Below are 21340 nucleotides of genomic sequence, written 5' to 3' on the forward strand. Positions count from 1 at the left end.
CAAAAATTGGGTTAGACGGCATACAGGGTTTTTGTGTGCGTGTACGTGCTTGTAAATTCCAATAAACCCCTACATTGGATTCAACATCTCAATCCTATAATACACGCTGATGGGATCTGGGCCGGCTATAGGTGTGTTTTCCGGGTGCTTAGTTCAGGGAGTAGACTATAGTCAGGAGGGAGATGCATACCTGAAGCAGCAGAGGGATCAGCAGAGGCCATCAAGAGACCTTGTACATGGGCAGCTCCAAAGAGGCATTGAGCTGCAGCAGCTGAATGTGGGGAATGCAGTGTTTGTGCTCTGTGTTCCAGGGCTGGGTCCTCAGGTATCTCAGACCTGCATTGCCCTTTCACCTGGATGAGGCCTGGTTGTGTTAATACACTGCAGGGAAGAGCTGCTTGCAGGGTGAAGGGAGTCACATAGGATGAGACTTGTCTAGAAAAAAATCCCAGCCACATAACAAACAGCCACTTCTCCCAGAGTGGTGCTGTCAATAGGCAGCACTGCTTCTTCCTTTTGGATGGGGGATGTAGTGAAACTGTCCCCCACAACCTCGCATGCCAAACCCTTGCACATCACTAATGATGTTTCCAGCCTGCGAAGTGATACAGGTTAACCCGTTTCTAGAGAGCAATCCAACTCATAGCCTCTGAGGTTGGGAAGGTTTTTGTAGAGGCCATTACCACTCAACTTGAATGAGCCCAGCAAGTCCTCAAAATGAGGAAAAATGTGTGGCAGACTCCCAGCCCAGCTGCCAAAGCAGATCTCTTGGCTGCTTCCGGTGCACTGACCTAACCTGCCCACTGTGCACGAGCCCAGGCTGGTATGTTTCTTAGCAATCAGTCTACTGAGGAAAATAAGTGAAAACTGTAGATTTTGGGCTACCAACGATGGTATGATCTTGTTAAGGCTGCTCTCCAATAGACATACTATTAGGTTTTTAACCAGTCATTCTAATAAACATAGACCATTAACAACTTATGTGCTGTAGCAGTCAGATTTGGCAGAATGAATTCATGTGTTGACAGATTCACAAACTACATAAAATAGATTTTAAAAAAAATCACTGTTTCATTATTTAACTTGTACTGTGAAAGGAAATAACTGTTTACATCCCATTGTCTTAGTAAGCTCATTAGGCTTGTTTTCCAATGTAAACTAGTGCACATTTATGGTGATTAATTATAAAACCAATTTTAAAACACTGATTAGAAAAATTTGAAATTCCCTCCAAACATGGCTGCCCTCATGATGGTGCAGGAAGGCAGGCAAAATGCCAGTTACACATTACCTACCGATCATGCAGAAGAATGTGGATAGAAAAACTGGGCAGTGAGTAGCTTAACATTTCCCATGATCCATGAAGACAGCATGCTGCCCTCACAGTAGGATACTCATTTGAGCAGCCCAGGTTAGTTCCCATTTGAATTAACCAACCAACATTTTAAACTCTTGCATATATTTACTCTGAGTTCTACAACCAGTGACAAGGTTGTGCTTTAACCACTTCATTTTCAAAGCACATCAACATCATGCATGTTGGTTAATAGATGAACTTTACTAACAGTTTGAGTTAGTTACTCTTCCATTGTTGTAACTTACACAAACCCATGGGACATGAGCAGCCAAACAAAGATTAAACATGGTTTACCTGATAAGTCTGTAAGCATCAACAAGTACACAATGTGAATTGGCTGCATCTGAACATAAAAAACTTTGGTTCATCAGACAGATACAATGGGTTCTGAAACATGAACTGATGGCCAGCAGAAGACTGTCAACATCACCTCATCAGCATGCTTTAAGGATTTTTAAAAAATGTCGCATTTCTGTTTTAAATTGAAAGCAAACCAAAAATACTTTTGACAATATCAACTTGTTACAAAAATGCTTGTTTAAAAAAACTAAATGACCAACACTCTTTAAAAAAGGGGTCTATTCCACGTTTAACACAAAGTACTGTACCAAATGCAGCATTTCATTCAGCTTAGGAATCTTGACGACTGATAGAAACAGGACCCAGAATTTCATGTCTGTAATTCATGCTTGAAAAATATAAAAAGCCCCATTCTGGATAACATTTAAGTTGACCATATAATGCAGAATACAATATTTCATTATAAGAAAACGTAGTTAACATGTAAGTGGCTGTAATTAAAAAGATTAATGATTCTTTTAGTCAATTTTATGCAAAGTTAGAATAATCCAAATTTTAAAAAAATAACAAGTATAGACACTGTTCAGTATGTTTATTCAAGGTGAAACGTGATTGGTACCGACTGCTGAAATTCAGTCTTGTTGTCTGAGAGAATAGAAATCAGGTAGGCAAATAGAATAGTTAACAGCTTTACAAAAATAGTAGTAGTCTTTACGTGTAGAATACTGCTTAACTGTTGAAATGTAAAAGTCAGCATTCTGTATCTTCAAGATATTAGTTTTTAATAGCAGCTGAATGGTTCCATGGCAAGAGCCACAGAACCTATTTTCTTGAAAAAAAATCCAAAATTGTCCTTTCCCTCACAGTGTTCTTTAGGAAAAACGGGAAAGTATTCCTGTATTTCAAGCATTTCTTGAGTCTTGGCTGAGGGGAGGGCTTTCTGGCTGACAGGAGTATAAATAGAGTCATAGGTAAGTCTGCAAAGGGTCATTCCACAGCAAACCCACATGTTTCTTCAATGGCGGTTAGCAGCTTCTCATACAGCTTGTCATAGGTTTCGTAGGGAGGAATGTCTATTCGATTAAAGCTGTTAAGAAAAAAAAAGTTTTTTCGAGTGAATTTCAACTCTCCTGAGAAATCCAAGATGGATGCAGTTCTGTTGCGCTTACAACTGCATTTAACACCCTTAAACTACTTTGGTGATAAGCATTCAACTTCTTGTATTATATATCTAAATTACAATAGCCAACATAACTACATCAATATAAAACTCCCCCCAGATTATATCCTATTGCAGGGGTGGGCAAAATATGGCCTGAGGGCTGGATCTGGTCTAATATTTGTGTCCAGTCCACCATGATTCCCTGGGGTGTTCAAGCAAGCAGGCTGTCTGCCTGCCAAGGCCCCACATCACTTCTGGAAGCAGCCAGCTGCATGTCTCTGTGCATCCTTGGTAGAGAGACAGCACACAAAGACCCACTGCTCCTCTCCCCCTATGGGGTGCTCAGAGAGATGCCAGAAGCAGCCCCGCTGGGTAACACCTGTGTTAAATACCTCCTGGCCAAAGCCTGCACTTCACACCCCCTCCCACACTCCAATTCCCTGCCCCAAGCTGGAACTTCCTCTTGCACCTAAACTTCTCTAAGACCCCACACCAGCTTCATTAATACACTTGAAATGTGTAACCTGTGACAACTTACAAAACTCGTGGAATTCCCCCCCCCCTCCTCCCAGCAAAATGTACAAGATCAATGGACAAGTGTCTGTAGTAATATGAGGGCCTAAAACAAAAGCCCAGGTACCACAGGCCTGGTCTGAGGCCTAGCTAACAAAGGATAAAACATGGGTAGCAAAGCAAAGCTAAGCTGTGAGTAAGAGACAGCCTCCTGCTCACAGAACTTGGCATGAACAGGGCTGAGAAAGGAAAACACTAATTGGTAATAGGCCCAGGTGTAAAACAGTAATTGGTACTGGTCATAAGTTGAAAGCCCATGGTACCACCAGCTCATTAAAAAGGACCTTGGTACAAATTCCCCGCAGTCACAGACCCACATTCAGGGAAGGTTCTAAAATGACAACATGATGGATAGACACTTTCTAATCAGATCACGAGGTACAGGGTGGCAACCTGACAAGTCAGGAGTGAGGTGTAATTCGTTTACACCTGTCTATAAAATGGTGTTTTGGGGGGACAGTCTTTGTCCAGCCCAGGGGCAGTGGGAGTTTCCCACTGGTTGTGCAGAGGCCATTGTTGTAAGTCAGGTCTTGGCAAAATATGGCTGGTGGGCCGGATCTGGCTCGTAGATGCTGCAGTGAGCCCCACACAGGATCCCTCTTGCCTCGCCCCACCCACACGCCGCTCAGAAACGCGGCTGCTGGACAGTTTTTCTTTTAAAACTAAGTCAGGAGGGAAGAAAGCTTTAGGAGCTGATCCCAGCCCCAGCACAATCCCATTGGCTGGTTTCTGGCCAGAAATTGGCCGGTGAGAGCTGCCTGTTGGAATAACAGGACGCCACAAAGCACAACCCCATTCCCCTCCTGTTCAGTTACTTCCTCAAGCACATGGCCGGGAAGGCAGAAACATTTTAAGTTCTGAAAGCAGGCTGTTTTGGCTGCTGGCTGGCAAGTCACCTGGCGAGAGCCTGCCTCTGGCACCCCAGCCCCTCCATTCTCCAACCCTCTGCCCCTCACTCAACATACCCAAATCATCTGCCCCCTCCTGCACTCATATACCCTCCCAGATCTGGCACCCCAATCTCCTGCCCCAGATAACAGTTCCCTTCTGCCCCAACTCACAACCCAAATCCCTGCACCAACTGCTGCACCCCAATTCCCTTTCATAGGTCACCGTCCAGCCCACTGCACCCCCATCCAGTACCCCAGATCACAACTGCCTCCTTCACCCAAACTCCCTTCCTTACCCAAGCTCCCTTCTGCATCCAACCACGATTAATATCATGGAAGAGTGCGGCCCTCGACCACTTTCCAAATGCTTCAACTGGCCTCCCCGTTGTAAGTATGTGTGTGTAGTGATTTGGCAGAGTCTACTGACCACTATTACTGTACTTGGCTCAATAAACCTGGCCAGGCATCTTTGATCCTTATCTAATTTGTGGTCTATGGGTGCCTTCTCGAGGTCTGCAATGCTCATAGGGCCCACATCATTGAGCACACACGCAAGCAGCCTTCTGGTTATCATCATCGACAGAGCCAGAGACCTGTCTGGACACCTTGGCAGTAAATCGTCCTGACTACAGTGTCCATTTAGCAAAACACTAGTATTTTTATGGAGACTGAAAACTTAAAGTGGTCTTACCAGGTATGAGCTTTCGGCAAGTTATTAGTGCTGGCATCGATCTGGTGTATTGTAAATAGCCTGGGCCCCGCAGCACCTGCAAATCCAGTAAAGATGAATTCTCTAGCACTAATACACGATATCACCCCCAAACTGCTATCTTGTAACTGTTAGGAAGGCAGAGAGAGACGTAGACAAGCAAGGGAGACAGATGAGCCATTTACTAAGGAAATGAACACAGTACAATATTGTGGCAGGGAGGGAGAGAACACACATAACAGCAAATAGAAAAGCTGTTGCGTAACATTTCCCCGTCGGACAGAAGTTTGGCTGTCTTCAGACATGCGCAACACTACTAAGACTGTTGAAGCTGATGAGAGATGCACAAGAACTAGCAGAACAAGTTTCAGTCTGCACAGCACTAACATAATAAGCAGAGCTTGATCTACAGTGTTTGCATTGGTATCATTATTTCTATTAGGCGTTTGATTTTTTTGTATACTAGGACAAGCCATAGCATGGCCAGTCATTCCACTAGAGCCAATTTCTCCTCAGACCAGAAAAATTGACACTGGTGTAAGCACATTTATGGCTATACTAGAAGATTTACCTACTATTGCTCAGGTCCTTAACTCAATTAATTTTTGTTTTTTGGAAAATAAAATGGAAATATCCACGCTTAATTTAAATCATTGCTCTGGGGTGGGACTGGGGATGAGGGGTTCAGTATACAGGCTGTTCTAGGGAGAGAGGACTACCCCAGACACGTCTCACCGCAGCAGCTTGGGCCAGTGGCATAGCCAGGGGAGGGGAGCATGCGCCCCAGCTGGGGCAGGTTAGTCTGCTCCCTGCACTCCCCAGCCAAAGCACTTTCCCCTTGCTCTCTGACAAGGGAACAGCCAAGAATATTCCAGTACAAATCAGGTGGGGGACAGCTTCCTATGGGGGCGCCTGGGGGGAGGCTCGGAGCTGGGGCAGTCCTGGACTGTGGAGTGTGCCCCCCCAGCCATCCCCCTTCACTTTCCTGGTGATTCTATTTCCTTTTCTGTATGGTTTTATGAAACCATAGTATTGCAGGGACCTAGACCATCTTAGGAACCCAAAGGCTAAGGCTGGCCCCATGTGAAGAAGGCTGGAAGGGATGGTTGGTTTCCAGAACCCCTGGTTTTGGTAAGTTGCAATTAGTAACACAAGGTATTTGCTCAGTTCAAATCCAGTCTAATTGGTCAAGAAAATACTTCTCGTTGGTGAATGTGTTCTCTCAGGTGAGGGTTGGGCAATCATTTTCACAGGGGGGGCCACTTCATGAATTTTGGTACAAGGTCATGGGTGGAGGCTACACAGAGAGAGAGTGTCTGAGTGTGAAAGAGACTGTGTGAGAGGGACAGACTGAGAGTGTGGGGCATTGACCACAGACCGGGTGTGTGTGACAGTGACACGGTGTGTGTGCTGGCTGCTGCTGGGTACATTTGTGAGAGAAGCCACACTATCTCTTTAAGACAGCAAAAGCTGTCCTGCTCTGTTGTCCCCCCAGCTCTGCAGAGATTGCGTATGGGGAGAGGGGGGAAGAGAGTGAGAGCACAAGCACTGAAATCTTAGAAACAGTGCACTGTCTCTTAAGATAGGCACTCCTCCTATCACTGATCAGCCATGCTTCAGATTGGAGGTTTCCCTCTCCCTGACCTCTACTCTGCAGAGATGAGGTACAGGGGTAGGGGACACCTTGATTGCAGCTCTTCCCTCTACCCCGCTAGGAAGAAAAGGGAGCAGGACGGAGCAAGGTGGGGAGGGGGCAGCTGAACACATTCTGCTGGCTGTACGTTTGCACGCTCTGCTAATCAAGTGGGCAGGCCAGAGAGAAATACTTGGCAGGCTGGATTTTGCCCATCTTAGGCACTTTGCTTCATCTTGAGAAAGCAAACAAGAGGACCACAGAGGGTTGAGGTCCTTGCCTCTGATTCTGTTCACCTAACGGCATGGATGACAAAGTCAGAACTATTGCTGCAGGAAGGTATAAGGAGGAAGGCATAATGCAGCTGGCTAATGAGATACATTCTATCTATTCGTGGGCTGCTCACAGGCATGTGGCTCCTTCCATGAAGAAGTCAACATCACAAATCTCTCTCACACCTGTTATAGTCACAAAGAAGTTACTTGTTGGCTTTTCTGACCATGAAGTCAATTATGGACAGCTGCAGAGGCGGTGAGGGATTGTAATAAACTGATTACAGAACAGGCTGCCAGAAAAAAAAAAAAAAAAAAAAAAAAGCAGCCAAGAGAATCATATACGGGTCTCTAATGTCCAGAGTTTATTACAATTAATTAGAAAAGACTAGAGAAAGAAGTGCTTTAGCAAGTAAAAGAATAGAGCAGGTTACAGCCAAGGATATGAGACAGAAGAGTACAGTATCAGATAAATGATGATGGAAACAACTATTAAGACCACTGAAAACCCCATTGTAGTAACAAAAACTAGGGATGTTAGACGTAAAGTAATTGAATAGTCATGTAACCACATGAAATCTTTGTGGTTATGACTATTCGATAGTCCCCAGGGGCGGGGACAGCAGCCAGTACGCTCCTGGCCCCACTCCCGCGGAGCCCCCTGCCATTCTGTGCTGTGGTCCAGAGGCAGCTGTGTGGGATGGCAGGGGAAGCCAGTCTGCGAGGGGAACCAGTATAAAACCCAGCTCCCCACGTAGACCATATCTCCTGCCACCCCTCCCCCCCCGTCCGTGGGGGGGGGGGGGGGTAAGTTGTCTGACCAGCCTCTGTTAAGGGGAGATGGGACCCCCCGCAGACAGAGGCTGCTGTTGCAAAGCAACCTCTGTCCATGGCAGACCCAGGCTCTCCACGGACAGGGGCTGCTCCATGGGATGTGGAGCAGCCTCTGTCTGCAGGGTGCTTGGGCCCGCCTCAGACAGAGGCTGTTTCGCAGCATCACGGAGCCAGTGCTAGGGGGAACTGCCTTTAAAGTCAACTCCGCGCAGCACCTGCTCCTGCTCTCCCCCCTCAGCTGAAAGGCAGTGGGGGAGGTGGGAGGGAAAATGCGTATAGTTGAGAAGATGAACCGGTAAACCTAGGCTTATTGGTTAATTGTATAATTGACTACATGTTGACATCCCTAAAACAAGCAAAGTCACAACACAGATCAATTATCTTATTTTTATGCAAAGTTTCTGTAATGTCCTAATCCTTTGCCCACATGGATCCCTTTTAAGGCAGTTCCCGTAGACCTTTTACCTTGTAACGCTTTAAAACCCTGAAGAGGCACTCTGGATGAGCCGGTTACAAACTGGAGCAATCGTGCTCTCCTCTCTTCATCAAAGAACTCCACAGCTTTCCAGAACCATTTCACAATATTGCTGTCTGGGGTACAGTGTTTTAACCTAGTATTTGCCTTCCAGTCATTAACATCAATCTTTCCAAGTCCACAAATGATGAGCTGTTAATTGAATACATCATCGCTGATCAATAAAAACAAGTGAGCTATGCATCAAAATACAATGCAGGTTTAAAAATACCAATAAATTTCAATGTGAATTGAAAGTTACAGGCTCTCTCTTGTTTAAAGGCACATATACAATTATATCATTTTATTCTGTAGTAAGAAATGTCATACAATGTATCCATTTTCAAGGTGTCCTATTCAAACTTCATTTCCAACAGAGCAGCCAACTTCCAAAAGTTGTATGGCAAAGATAATTTAGAGACCTTGAAAGTGTCTTGTGTTTCCAGATGTACATTTTACATGTCAAATTCTGCATTCAGATGTTGCATCACTGCCACTGAGTTCAAAAGGAGTTTTTTTATGAGTAGCTGGGGATATAATTTGGCTTTTAGAATTCAACCAATTATTTTTTTCCCCCCTCCTAATATAACTTTTTATTGCAGTCATATCCACGCATCTTATACAAATCAGATTAAACACATTTACAAGACAAATGCACAAGTAAAATGCATCTGGAACTTTGCTTAATTTTGTTATAATATTCATCCCGATTGTGTCAGAGTTTAAATTAAAAGGGTTTTATCACCGTCACATTTGAACAATTTCCATTTACAATTCAACAGCAATAGCCAAGTCCCTAGTGAAATTCATGGAGTCTCTGGCACATCTTTCTTTTTGGAGTTAACACTTTCCGTGGGTTTATAATGTTTTTATTTTGGGGAAGAAAGGTTGTCTTTGGGCACAGTGGAATTTCAATGTTGTGGATAGCATTCTTGTGAGAGTGGAAAGGCCTTTATCAAAAAAGAAGGTTTTGCAGTATTTCTGAAAGTGTCAAACTCTGGCTTTGTCTAAGCTTCTCTGGAAGCTGGTTCCTCTCAACAGAGAATACTTTGTCCCCAGTTCTCATAAGGCACATGAGAATGGACAAACTATCATAATATATTCCAGTCTAGAAACAACTTTACAAAAGGAAACAGGAAAAATATGGATAATTCATACTTGAGTCATTTTTATAAACCAAAACACACACAATGGCGCCATGGTTTTAGGCCATCACTGCAGAACTGGAGAGAGAGAAAAAATCCCAGCTATGGATTCTATATTAGATACTGTTTTTTAAAAACACACATTGGGAACCTGCCGCATTTGCCAAGGGCAATACTCTATTGCAGGTGCTGGAGTTTTACATTTTATAGAGCACTTAGCAGCAGTACTCAGGCTCATAGATTTCTTTAAGGGTAATATATTGATACCTCCATGATAGCGAACACTATGGACCAGTATGAGCTGATTGTAGAGACTTCTGAACAGAAAACCAGCTTAACCAAGATACAAGAGAGGTACAAGAGGGAACCCTACATGCCCTACCACAATGTATTGAAATAAAGGAAGTGGATACTTTTACAGTCGCTATGAAACTCCTTATTCAGTCACTCCCAAGATTACCAAAAACAAAAGCCCAAACCTGTGTATATATACTCTGCTCAACAAGGTTAAACAATACTAACCACATGAGAGAGAAAATGCTTCAAAAGTTGACAAACAGAGCTACTGGTTCGGCAGAACAGACACAGAATGGAGAGTGTAAAAGATCAGTCTCACATTCCAGGGCCTGGGTGACCTTTGTGTTTAACTATGGCTCTTGTAATATTGCACCTGCAAAACCCAAAAAACACTGGGGATACAACTTAGCATGTTGTTTAGTCTCAGAAGAATGCATCAGCCTTTTATTGTTACACTTGACGACAAAATGTAACATTAGTGTACTGACCTCTAGCTCCTTCTCATCAAATGTCTTCAGCAGATGTTGTGGGATTACTTCATTAAATCCCTTCTGCAGTGCTAGAAACTGAGCTTCAATGCCTCGTAAAAAACGCCAGTTTACATAAAGCCTGCAAAAGCAAGTACAAATTTGTTTTGTGAAAAAATATATTTAAAAACACAATAACCTTGCACTTTATTCATCCAAAAATTAAAACAACAGCAACACCACAATACAATAAAACTACCATATTAGTGCTTAGAAAAATGTGGCACTGGCAGTAAGTTCATACAAGCCAAACTCTCTCCTGGAGGAAACATTAAAAAAAGCTTTCCTTGAGAAATAGATGGATGATTATTTAATACCTGACATATTCTTTTTTATTTTCCTCTGTGACAGGGATGCTTTTCCCATTGGGTTTCAGTTCATGTTGAATAATTTCTCCATAAGCATTGTGTTCCACACAGAACGTATGATCCAAGACACCTGTAATATCATTTTCTCTTGGGGAGGGAAACAAATGGCTTATTACAAAAGACATACTCTATAAATGTATTACACTCAAATACTTATGACAGACATCTCAATTTAATTTTCTAACCCGATTTGGTTTCAAAATACTGATAAGCAGCACAACACAAGAAGTTATATTACGTTTTAATATTTAGGAACACAAATAGCTTTTTTCTAACAATTTTAAATAGAATTATTAAATTGTGGAATACATACAGTATCCAAACTAAGCTGTTGTGAAGATCTGGGTCAACCAATTCCATGTCATCAAGAGTAATTGGCTTTCCTAGCAATTGCTTATAGAAAGGCAATGTGAAGCCCCCATCAATATAATGTCCATGAAACACAGCCATCCCCATAATCCGTCCAACAAAATGGAAATAGGATAAGTGTTCCTGGAATTAAAAAAGATAAAATACATGAATTTAACTAAATCTGGCTTCCTGAAAGAGTATATACTGGATTTCAAAATTTCAGAATTAAGATTTTTTTTTTTTTGTAAAAAGTTTCTAGGTTTTCTGTTGCCACTCACTTTCAAAACAATCCAGAGATCCTATTACTAAGTACTGAAACAACTTGTATTCATACATTCCATAAAGCAATTCAAACATCTGGCACCAAGATTAAGTTGAAGTATTTGGTATTTTTCTCTGATTAATTCTAAATACAAAAGGGTCGTGCCACTGCACAAATTCAATTTCTAGCAATGCTAATGTGAGAATAAGACTCTAGTGTAAGGCATTCCCCATGTGCATTTGATTTGAAGATGAATTTCCTAGCTCATAGAAATAATGAATTCTATAAATTTGTCATCATTTGTACCGGATTAACTGCAGAGTCTGGATTGATTTGCAGCGTATAGATATCATCTCGTGAATACTGGAAGAGGCCGTAATATGGATTCAACATTTCATGAGACAACAGGTAAAGCCATTCCCTGGAGAAATAAAATAATTATTTTACTGCATGTTTCAGACAAATAAATTTCTATTTTGAGAGGTTGTGCAAAAACTAAGGTTTTCAACTATAAACATTTAAAGTGATTTAATATAGAGTTAAGCTAAAAACAGGATAGAAAGCAGAAATTACTTTTATTCACCCAATTAGCATATAGTACTTGAAAACAGCCGTTTTTCCAGCTCTCCAAGGCTCCTCTTCAACTTAAATCTCAATAGTTTCTAGATATTTCCACATTTTTAGGCATTACACATTTAAGACAAAGTTGTACTGTGTATATTTTACTCACTATACAAAACTGCTGTATGATACGTTTCCGAATATATCCATTACCTGAAGGCCATTTACATTAAAGGCTTCAATTTAAAGTGCTAAATAAATTTGCACTGATTGGTAAATATTGGTTTAAAGAGTGGAATGGAACAGTCTTAATTTTTCATATGGCTCCTTAGCTTTGCTTCTTTGGCTGCCAGCAAAGCAGAGGGCAGATTGTCCAAGGAATGCGAAGCAGAAGAATGACAAGTAAGAAAACACTAACAGAAGCACTGAAATGACGCTTTACTCTCGCTGTTATTTCTACTTTTGAAGCATTTTTGTTATAACCTAAAAAGCAGCCATAATTAAGTCAACAAAATATTAGATTGTTGTAAAAGTAGTGATTAAATGTGACATCATCCAGGGATGGGAGGTTACATGAAGTAAATACTGTGTAGTTATGAAAAATCAAGTAAAGATATGTACAGCTCTGCAACTCCGAGATACCTGCTTTATATCCATGGATGTGGACATCTGCACACCGTGGATCAGATGCAGATACACATTTTGTATCCATGCAGGAATCTAAAAATATTTACTTCTATACAATATATAATAACTGCCTTGTGTCAATCATTACGACAACTTGCCATACTGTATCTAGACATGCCAAAGAAATATTGTCCAGTTTTGGGGGGCAGATGGATGCTTAAGAATGAAAGTAACAACTCTCTCTACTCATGCATTGTTTAGAATTGAACACAGAAGAGCTATTTGACCCCAATAAATACCGTATATACTCGAGTATAAGCCGAGTTTTTCATCACAGTTTTTGTGCTGAAAAATGCCCCCCTCGGCTTATACTCGAGTCAGCCTCCTGCTCGCGGGCGGGCTCAGCGCGTCTCTGCCGCCGGCCGGGTCTAGATGCGTGAGCCCGGAGCTCCGGCCCCCCAGCCCCTGCCCCTGCCCTCCTGGCCCTTCCAGCCCCTGCCCTCTTGACCCTCTCAGCCCCCCTGTCCCCTCGCTCCCCGGCCGCCCCTTCACCTACCACTTCCCCGCTCAGACCCTTCCGACTTCCCGTAAAGAGTCCAGCCGCGGAGGCGCTCCCGGCCGCGGAACGGAGCGGAGCCGGGCCCCCGAGCACTCCCGGGCGGGCTGCCGGGGCCGCGGGGCGGGGCGTGGCCCCCCCGGCGGGGCGCTGTCAGGCAGCGGGCAGGGCTGGGCGGGCAGGTACGCAGCGCCCCTCCCCTTCCCCTGCCGGATCCCTCCGCGCCCCGCTGCCCGCGCGCTCCCCCTCCCTCCCCTACCCGGCCCGGCTCGGCTCACACTGTTTGGGAGCAACCGGCCGAGGCGGCGGCTCCTGCGCAGCGAGCGAGTGCAGCAGGCCCCGGCCCCTTCGCCATGTCCCTCAAGCAGCAGCAGCAGCAGAAGACGGCCCAGGGCGCCGGGAACAACCGCAAACCCCCCGGCGGCAGCGGCGGCCCCGGCCTTCCGGCTACAGGGAGGCCCCATGCCAGGTGCGCATCAATGCAGCTGCCGGGCCCAGGGAGCGGCGGTAACCGGCCCGCGGCGCCGCCAGGCGGCGGGAGCTCTGCTGCGCCCAGGGCCAGCGCCACTGCCCGGGAGGCTCCGGTGGGTCCCGAACCGAGGGCGGGCGGGCAGGGAGCCTGGATCCGCGCCCCCCCCCCCCCCCCCGCTGGCTCATTGGCCCATCAACGCCTGGCCCGGGTCTCGCACAGCCCCCCCCGCTGGCTCATTGGCCCATCGATGCCCGGCTCTGGTCTCTCACAGCCCCCTCCCCCCCCCGCTGGCTCGTTTAGAGGGGGCTCGTTGGCAGGCGAGGGGGCCGGAACGTGGGGGCTGCGAGGGCTGAGCTGTGGCTGTGCCTGCAGAACCATATTGTTTTTGTTGACCCCCTTTTCCCCTTACAGAGCTAGGTTATTGTTTTTCTTTGAAATAAATATTCATGTAATTTTATTGGTATCTATCTTCATTTTTTACATTTACCAGTAGCTGCCTCATTTCCTACCCTAGGCTTATACTCGAGTCAATACTTTTTCCCAGTTTTTTGTGGTAAAATTAGGTGCCTCGGCTTATATTCGGGCCGACTTATACTCGAGTATATACGGTAAATTAACATTTGTCTCAACTTATTTCATTCACAGGTCATGCATCCATACGTCAAAAGGAGGCATATCATGTCTGTATTACAGTATCGTCTACGTGATTTTGCAGTAGGAACAAGGACTTCACATGTTATACTGGCAAGTGTTCTATCAAACCACTTTAAATTATGTTTAGACTGAAAAATTTGCTACCAGCAGATAAAAATGTTTTTAACAAGTGAAACATTAAAATAGGCTTTATTTCCCTACTCTAGTAATTGCTAACATTTGACTTTAAATCCTAGGCAAGTTATTTCATTCAAAACTACAATATTAGACTCATTTGTCTTCCCAAAAATGTATCACAAGGTAAAGTCAGGCCTTAATGGTGTAAACTCTCTAAGAGCTCAGCTTCAGTAACCAGAGTTGTGTGTGTTTTTGGGGGATGGGGTAAGAGGGAACAACTACATCTTAGCAGACTAACTAGAAACATAGCTCACATTTAAAATGCATCTCCATCAAGTCATTTTGCAGAGTTACTTATAGGATACTAATTTCTTTGTTGGTGTTACTTTCTACTCTAAAGAAATACCAGAAAACTGAGAAATAATTTTGCCATGCAAGTTATTAGTGGAACACACATTAAAAAGAAGACTTTTTAAAAAGACAAGTTACGTAGAAGCAAGATAGCATAGTAGATAATTTAGGTAAAGTTTTCTTGAATACCTGGCAACCCCTCCATAATCAAGACCTTCTTCTCCACGAAATTTTATCATTAATCGCTTCCATAGGTCTTTAGGCCTCATCTTCATGACTTGCCTGTAAGACTCCTGTAATCACAGAGTCATATTCACAGATATTCATGGATAGACATCCTACTGCTATTTGTTATGATAAATCATTTGACTTTCAGAACCTAAATCACAGAGTGTCCTTTAAGTTATTAACTACCATTTCTCAGGCACTAGATTTTTACTATGGTTTTCTAGATACATAACGTTAACTGACCAAAAAAGAACAGTCATGCAAGAAAAGCATAATAAATTGCTTGTCATGTGCAGGGATCATTTCTCTTTGCTTTGTCCTTCTATAACTTCTACAAATAATTAAAAACTATAATTCTATGTAAACTGCTTTGGAGATTGAAAGTGCTATATAAAGGCTCATTTCTCCTGTCTGAGAAGACAAAACATGAACATTCTGTTAAGGCAGTGGTTCCCAACTGCTGGTCCATGGACCTGGGGCAGGTAGCAATCCCCTGGCCGCAGCACTCTGCCAGGCCACACCCCCAGCTGCAGCAGCAGGGTGAGTGGTGCAGCAGGCAGCCAGGTGAGCTGTGTCTGGAGCCGGGATGGCGGGGCAGCCTCACTGTGGCCTGATTCCAGCTCTGGCAGCCGCTACACAGCCTGGCCTGCAGGGCAGCATGATGGGCAGCTTCAGTGGTTGGCCAGGGCCAATCGCCGCGCAGAGGGCAGCTGCCCCAGCCGCAGGGGCCAAGCACCACAGTTAGACCAGCAGAACTTGTGCTTAGCATGCCTAGGGAAAGGATATTTCTCTAGACTGTGTACAGCTAGCCTGTATTATCTGCCCTGGAGGTTCAAAGGGAGTGGTAGAGACACTCCATGATCATTTTCCAGTTAGATGCTCTAGTGCAATATTAAGCCCATGCGGCCATCTGCCATCCAAGACTGATCGAAGCATCATAAAAAGAACAACAAATCTTCCATTCCATGCACTGTCTCAGATTCTGCATCCTTTGTTAGATCACTGGTGAAAGATCATCAGCCTTTCCATAAAAGAAGGAATCTCACAGGCTGGGAAAACAGTCAGGGTAATCTGCTTGCAGACTAAAGTGATCATGAGCAAGTAAGACTATAATTACCAAATAAAATACAGCCTGTATTGAACCATTAGTACCTAGAACAAAAAGCTGTCCCCTTGGCATGATATACCCTTAAAAGTGGTATTTTAGGGTGACATTGTGATATATCCATAGTAGTTGTGGTAATGCTATGGAGATTCTCCCGGTTACATACTATGGTCCATTCGTAAAACAGAGGTTAAGACACTGGATTTGTGCTTTAAAGCTCCTAATTTAGCAGAAGGCCGATAAGCAAGTAAGCTGAAAGAAATAGTGTCATGGTGTTCAATCACTTTACTGTTCTTGGACTCATTGAGAATATTCAGGATAGCATCAACCGTCATCCATTCAGCATCAGTAGAAAACAGGTTTCTTTAACAACATAATAATGCCATTAAAGTTCTCTCAAAATGGTTTTGTTTCTGCTACTGCTGCTAAGAGCAGATCCTAAGTATACCAGTTAGAGCTACTGTGCAGCTTTTCTTAATACAGAATGGTGGAGACAACTGATTGAATTTTCCCCAGCATAACATACCATCACTTTATACATCTGTTTCCTTGTAGAAAAGGGCTCTAACCGGACGGACATTATTTTCCTACTACTAAATATTTATTTTTCTGTGGTACTTGACCCAATATCTTACCAACATTCATGAATTTATCCTTACAAAACCTTGTGAGGTTGGGAAAATATTATTCCCACTTTACAGATTAAACACCAAGATTTAGGGCTCAGTCTAGCCCTTGTTTGAAATTAAGGGCATGGCTTAAACAGGAAGTCTGCAATACAGCTGGGAATAGCACTTCTAAATCCCAGACGCCACATGCTGCACGGAGGGCAGCTTCCCCAGCAAGCCCATTCACCCTCCCTCCCTGCTCAGTGGGAGCCTCCCTCTAACATTGATTTATGCCAGTTGAGGATCTGCCCCAAGATTTTTAGGGAGAATTTTTTAAAGGCACAAAATGGATTCAGACCAACAATATCCCAGAAATTTTAGCTGGCATCTTAGTGTCTGCTGAGTGGGGTGCCTTTTTACTTCACAATATTATTATACTCCAAAAATCCTAATGGAGACACAAGTATACCAGCATAAAAGTATTTTTGCCAGTATAGCAGATTTTGGTTGGGGAATTGGTATAAGTAGTACCAGAAATAGCTTTTTTTTTTTTTTGGTCAATAGAAGCTGCAATATTCAGTGGGTGGGTTGCTGGTTCAGCTGTATTGGCAAACCTTCGGTGTAGACATGTCCTTTGGGACCCAGTGCTCATTGATTTCCAATGGGAATTGGCTGCCTTTGCCTTTATCAGCTGGCTCAAGGACCCTCTGGCGGGGCTGAGCAGGGGCCTCCACTACCTAGGCAGCTGGAGTGGCATGAAGGGGCTGGGGCTGTTCTGGTGGGTCTGGCACACATGATTTTCTGTCTTTCTTTAGACTTCACATTATTTGGGAAAGGGATACTTCACTATTTGTTTGGCACAGCTTTCCTACCGTATAAACCCTGCATTCATCTAAGCTAATATTAATTATTAAAAACTAAACTACATTAAGTGCATAGGAATCAGCACACAGGCTAAGACCAATGAATGACATGTATTGTGTGTGTACGGATGCAATGTAAAATAACACGTGACTGCTCAAAATTAACTGCACTGATGAATATGCAAATACATTACCATAATGAATATGCAAATGTTTCAGTGCCAGCCCGCCAAAAGTTGTTTTAATGAGTTTGCCAATCCAAGGGTTAAACAAAAAGGTTTGGAATCACTGTGTTAAGGATAGGTGCACAAACAAACCTTCTAGGGACCATTAAAGAATATCAAGTATTGCAAGTACTGGATGTGCCCAGTACTGAGAACCCTACAGAGTTACAGCTCTATCATGTAACTCGCTGGCACTACTGGAAGAAAATGTGTGAACAGAGAAACTGAAGAACAGAGAGGTAGGAGGAATGCAGGCCTGGGGAATTCAATGTACAGTTTCTGTTTGTCAGCAATGTCGTGATCCCCTAGAGCTAGTACCCAGCCCCCAAGAAACTACAGCTTGTATTAAACATGCTTACGTGTTGCCAAACCTTACCACTGGAAAATTATACACCAGACCCCCATATATCATGAGATTTAAAAAGTACTTCTGATTTTTAATTCAGTGAAAAGTGCATTCTCTATTTCCTACTGGTCTCTGAGCCTTTAAGGTGCACTCAGGTCAGATTTTCAACCTTTGCTCTGCAAGCACACAAGTTAGAAACTTACTTTTTAGTATATAGGAGGAGCCCTGGCCGCAGGAGCCCTGAAGCAGGTCAGCTGTAGGCTTACAGTGATTTCTAAGAAAAATCAAGCCTCTCACAATCTCGCAATAGAACTATCAAATGTCTTTTTCCAAAAAAAATCCTGACATCTGAAAAATGTATCAGGAGACTCTGAGTGAGGCTTAATTTTACTTAGAAATCACATCTCTTCTGATAAATCTGTTAGTTGGCATGTCTGATTACTGCACAGCAGCCCTCCTCCATCCACCTAATTAAATGTGATGAGCAAGTCTTCAAAGGAAAGACTCATCCAATCCTGCTTCGGTGGAAAAATAGGAGCTACAAGTTGCAGACTTAAAAGTGAAAAGGTAGCGGTGAAGAGGAGTCAAAGAATTACAACTGTATATGATTAATTAAGCAAAACAATGTTGCAAAATTCCAGCGAGAATACTGCACTTTGGGTATCTCCTATCACTCAGCAGCCTTGAGAATTCATTAAATTAAATTACCTCATTTTCAAAAATCTGAACAAAAATGTGTATTTGAGATCCATATTCATCTTCCACACAGTATGTAAGATTAATGCTATATGAAGTTATTTACCTGTTATATTTATTAAAAAAAAATTGTTTGCACCCTCCCCTTTTCTAAACAACCGTCCCTTCCTTTCTTTTCCAACAAAGATATGAAATCATATCTCATCTAGGATCCAAACACTCCTCAAACTCTTACCCCAGCATATACCATTACCACCCCTCAGGAAAGTTCCTTCCTCTCTCTTTTCTGTCATTTAAAAATGGGTAGAGCTGCTTTATCTTCAGTTTACCTCAAAAATCTCTTCCCTGGAGACTTCAATGCGACAGTGGCCAGCTTGGGGTTGGTGCTGCGACAATTCTTGCCTTAGAATCTTGAGTTTTTGCACCAGGTCTCGCTTATACCTTGGCACAGTCAGACATTCTGCCTCATCTGGAAGCTGGCACAACGATACTACCTGCTGTTGCTGCTGATCTTTAAGTTGGTTCTGACGGCTAGAAACAAACACAGCTGTTTTCAGAAACCAAGTCACATGCCCCTATTTCCCTTTCAGATAATTTTTAAATTTTAGTATTTACAACAAAACTAGGTTCAATTATACATGGTTACCTACTGTAAACACATTAAAAAATGTTCAGTTTCAGTCAAAAATATCCAGAGACTTTATCCTGACTAAAGACATATGCTTCTGTCTTTCTTGGCAAGTATCTTGTTTTAGGGTTTGTTACTACCATTAGTGCTATTCTACGAAGTACGTAAAAGATTATAGCACTATATAATAAAGCATTATCTATACAGTTTTACCACTGAGCTGCTGACACTGAATTTACCATTTCCATATTTCCTTTGCATGTTTTACCTTCCTCCATTTTAAAATTCAGGGATATGCCAAAATCTATGCCTCTAATCTACAGTCAATACCACAGTTTGTTTTAAATGGCTTGTCTGAAAAAGAGTAACCTTACAAAAAATGTTTGTATTGGCAGCTTGGCAAGGACCTTGTCCCTTGTACCTGGACTAGTCTGGGCCACAGGAATGTAAGGAGTTCACATTGTAATTAATTGGCAGAGATAAACATGTATTTTTACCAACAATTATACAGCTGCAGGCATGTGAAAGCGTCCATTTTGCACACAGTAAGTGGATATTGTTTGAGCTAGATCAGTGGTTCCTAAACTTTTTAATAAGGTGACACACCAACTGCATTTGTTTTTTGTTTTTTTGCAACCCACCCACGTTCCAAATTCGTGGGGAGCAGATGGGGGCAAAATCATAGGCCAGCATCCTCTTCTGCCTCCCCTACTGTGGGGACACGGACCATCTGCGGCTCTTCACTATACCACCATCACCTAATCCCACCCCAGTGCAGAGGGGCAGACCTGTGGGGATGGGAGAGTGCAATGAGATGGGCTTCTGCACTCACCCAAGAGTGGCAGCTCCTACACAGGGTTGCCAGATGGTTTCAACAAAAATACCGCACACACTTGACATTGCATCTTATTTAGAAAATACCGGACATTTATATTTTCTCATTGATATTTTCTCAATTTGTTTCCCAAACAGAAAGCTCAAATACTGGACTGTCCGGTTCAAAACCGGACACCTAGCAACCCTACTCCTACCTCACAGGAACCAATTGTGCACAGGGCCAGAGAACCATTCTTCTGTCATGACAGCAGGGCAGCCAAGCCAAACCTGAGTGGTGCTCAGCCAGGCCACAATGTCTGGAGAGGGGAGTCAGGGTCAGCCCTGCAGGAAAGGAGCTGCAGCTGCAGGGTGAATGCAAGCTGGTTTCCCTCCCCCCCCCCCCCCCCCCCCCGCCAAATGCACCATGCCTGCAATCCATTTAGAACCTTTCGATGACCTGCTGATGGATCATGAGGCCTATCATCTGGAAACGCTGACCTAGCACAATGGTGTTATTTAAAAAAAAAAAAAAAAAAAAAAAAAAAGTGTTTCACTTAACCTATACAGCAAGAAATTACATGCGGAACACAGGAGATAGTATATTGAATGTTCAGTACTGTAGAACGAAGGTTAGAATTCAGGATGTGGTTTTTTTATTCAGCTGAATGTTCTTAATGATATCTCAAGCCTCATATACCAAAAATACTAAAATGAACCATGCATAATTTTAGACCTGAAAACAGTTTAGTCTTTTGACTGTTTTGAAAATGATCTGCTAGAAAGCTCTCTATGAACAATGGCCAAGCAGAATTCATTTCCAGCAAGCTTTCACCACTGTAAGTAACATTCATGGTTGGCAGTGAAAAGTGAAAACCCTAGCTTGCTCCAGCATTTCAGTAGCCATTCTGTTCTTACAGAACCCTCTTTTTTGATGCCATTAAGCAGGGTGCACAAGGAGGAAAACGGGGACCAGAAAAGTCACTGCAGACCAACAAAGATCACAAGGCTAGTCCACATGGAGTGTTTCTCAAACTGTGGCAAAGTCACAAACAAAAATTTTAAAAGGAGTTTTAATGTTAATATTTGCTTTTATTCTACAGGTTATAAAGAGGGATAATGGAATTAATTTCAATTCTACCACCAATGTTGAGACGACAATTTATTATTTGTTTGTCAGGAAGCAGATATCAGTGGAGTTTCTCTCCCCCTTTTGTCATTGCAAATCTCTCAGAACAAATTGTACGCTGCTTCTCCTAAGATTTAGCAAGAAGCTGGTATCAAAAAACTCTCCAGG

The 21340-nt window shown here is 43.2% G+C and overlaps 1 protein-coding gene across 3 annotated transcripts in view; it reads right to left on the reverse strand.

The window, feature by feature from the left end:
* Positions 1–2234: 2234 nt before the first annotated feature.
* The window catches only part of SMURF2 (SMAD specific E3 ubiquitin protein ligase 2), a 117964-nt gene continuing 98858 nt past the window's right edge, over positions 2235–21340 (reverse strand). For all 3 annotated transcript variants that reach the window (XM_075903919.1, XM_075903920.1, XM_075903922.1), the window contains 9 exons: positions 18932–19133; positions 14722–14825; positions 11501–11615; positions 10895–11073; positions 10531–10668; positions 10175–10295; positions 8196–8397; positions 4974–5049; positions 2235–2744 (listed from right to left, as the gene is read on the reverse strand). In XM_075903919.1, coding sequence (XP_075760034.1) covers positions 2645–2744; positions 4974–5049; positions 8196–8397; positions 10175–10295; positions 10531–10668; positions 10895–11073; positions 11501–11615; positions 14722–14825; positions 18932–19133 — 1237 coding nt within the window. In that variant the 3' untranslated portion in view covers positions 2235–2644. The remainder of the gene's footprint in view (positions 2745–4973; positions 5050–8195; positions 8398–10174; positions 10296–10530; positions 10669–10894; positions 11074–11500; positions 11616–14721; positions 14826–18931; positions 19134–21340) is intronic.

Source organism: Pelodiscus sinensis, chromosome 20, assembly GCF_049634645.1.
Source record: "Pelodiscus sinensis isolate JC-2024 chromosome 20, ASM4963464v1, whole genome shotgun sequence".
Lineage (NCBI taxonomy): Eukaryota > Metazoa > Chordata > Testudines > Trionychidae > Pelodiscus > Pelodiscus sinensis.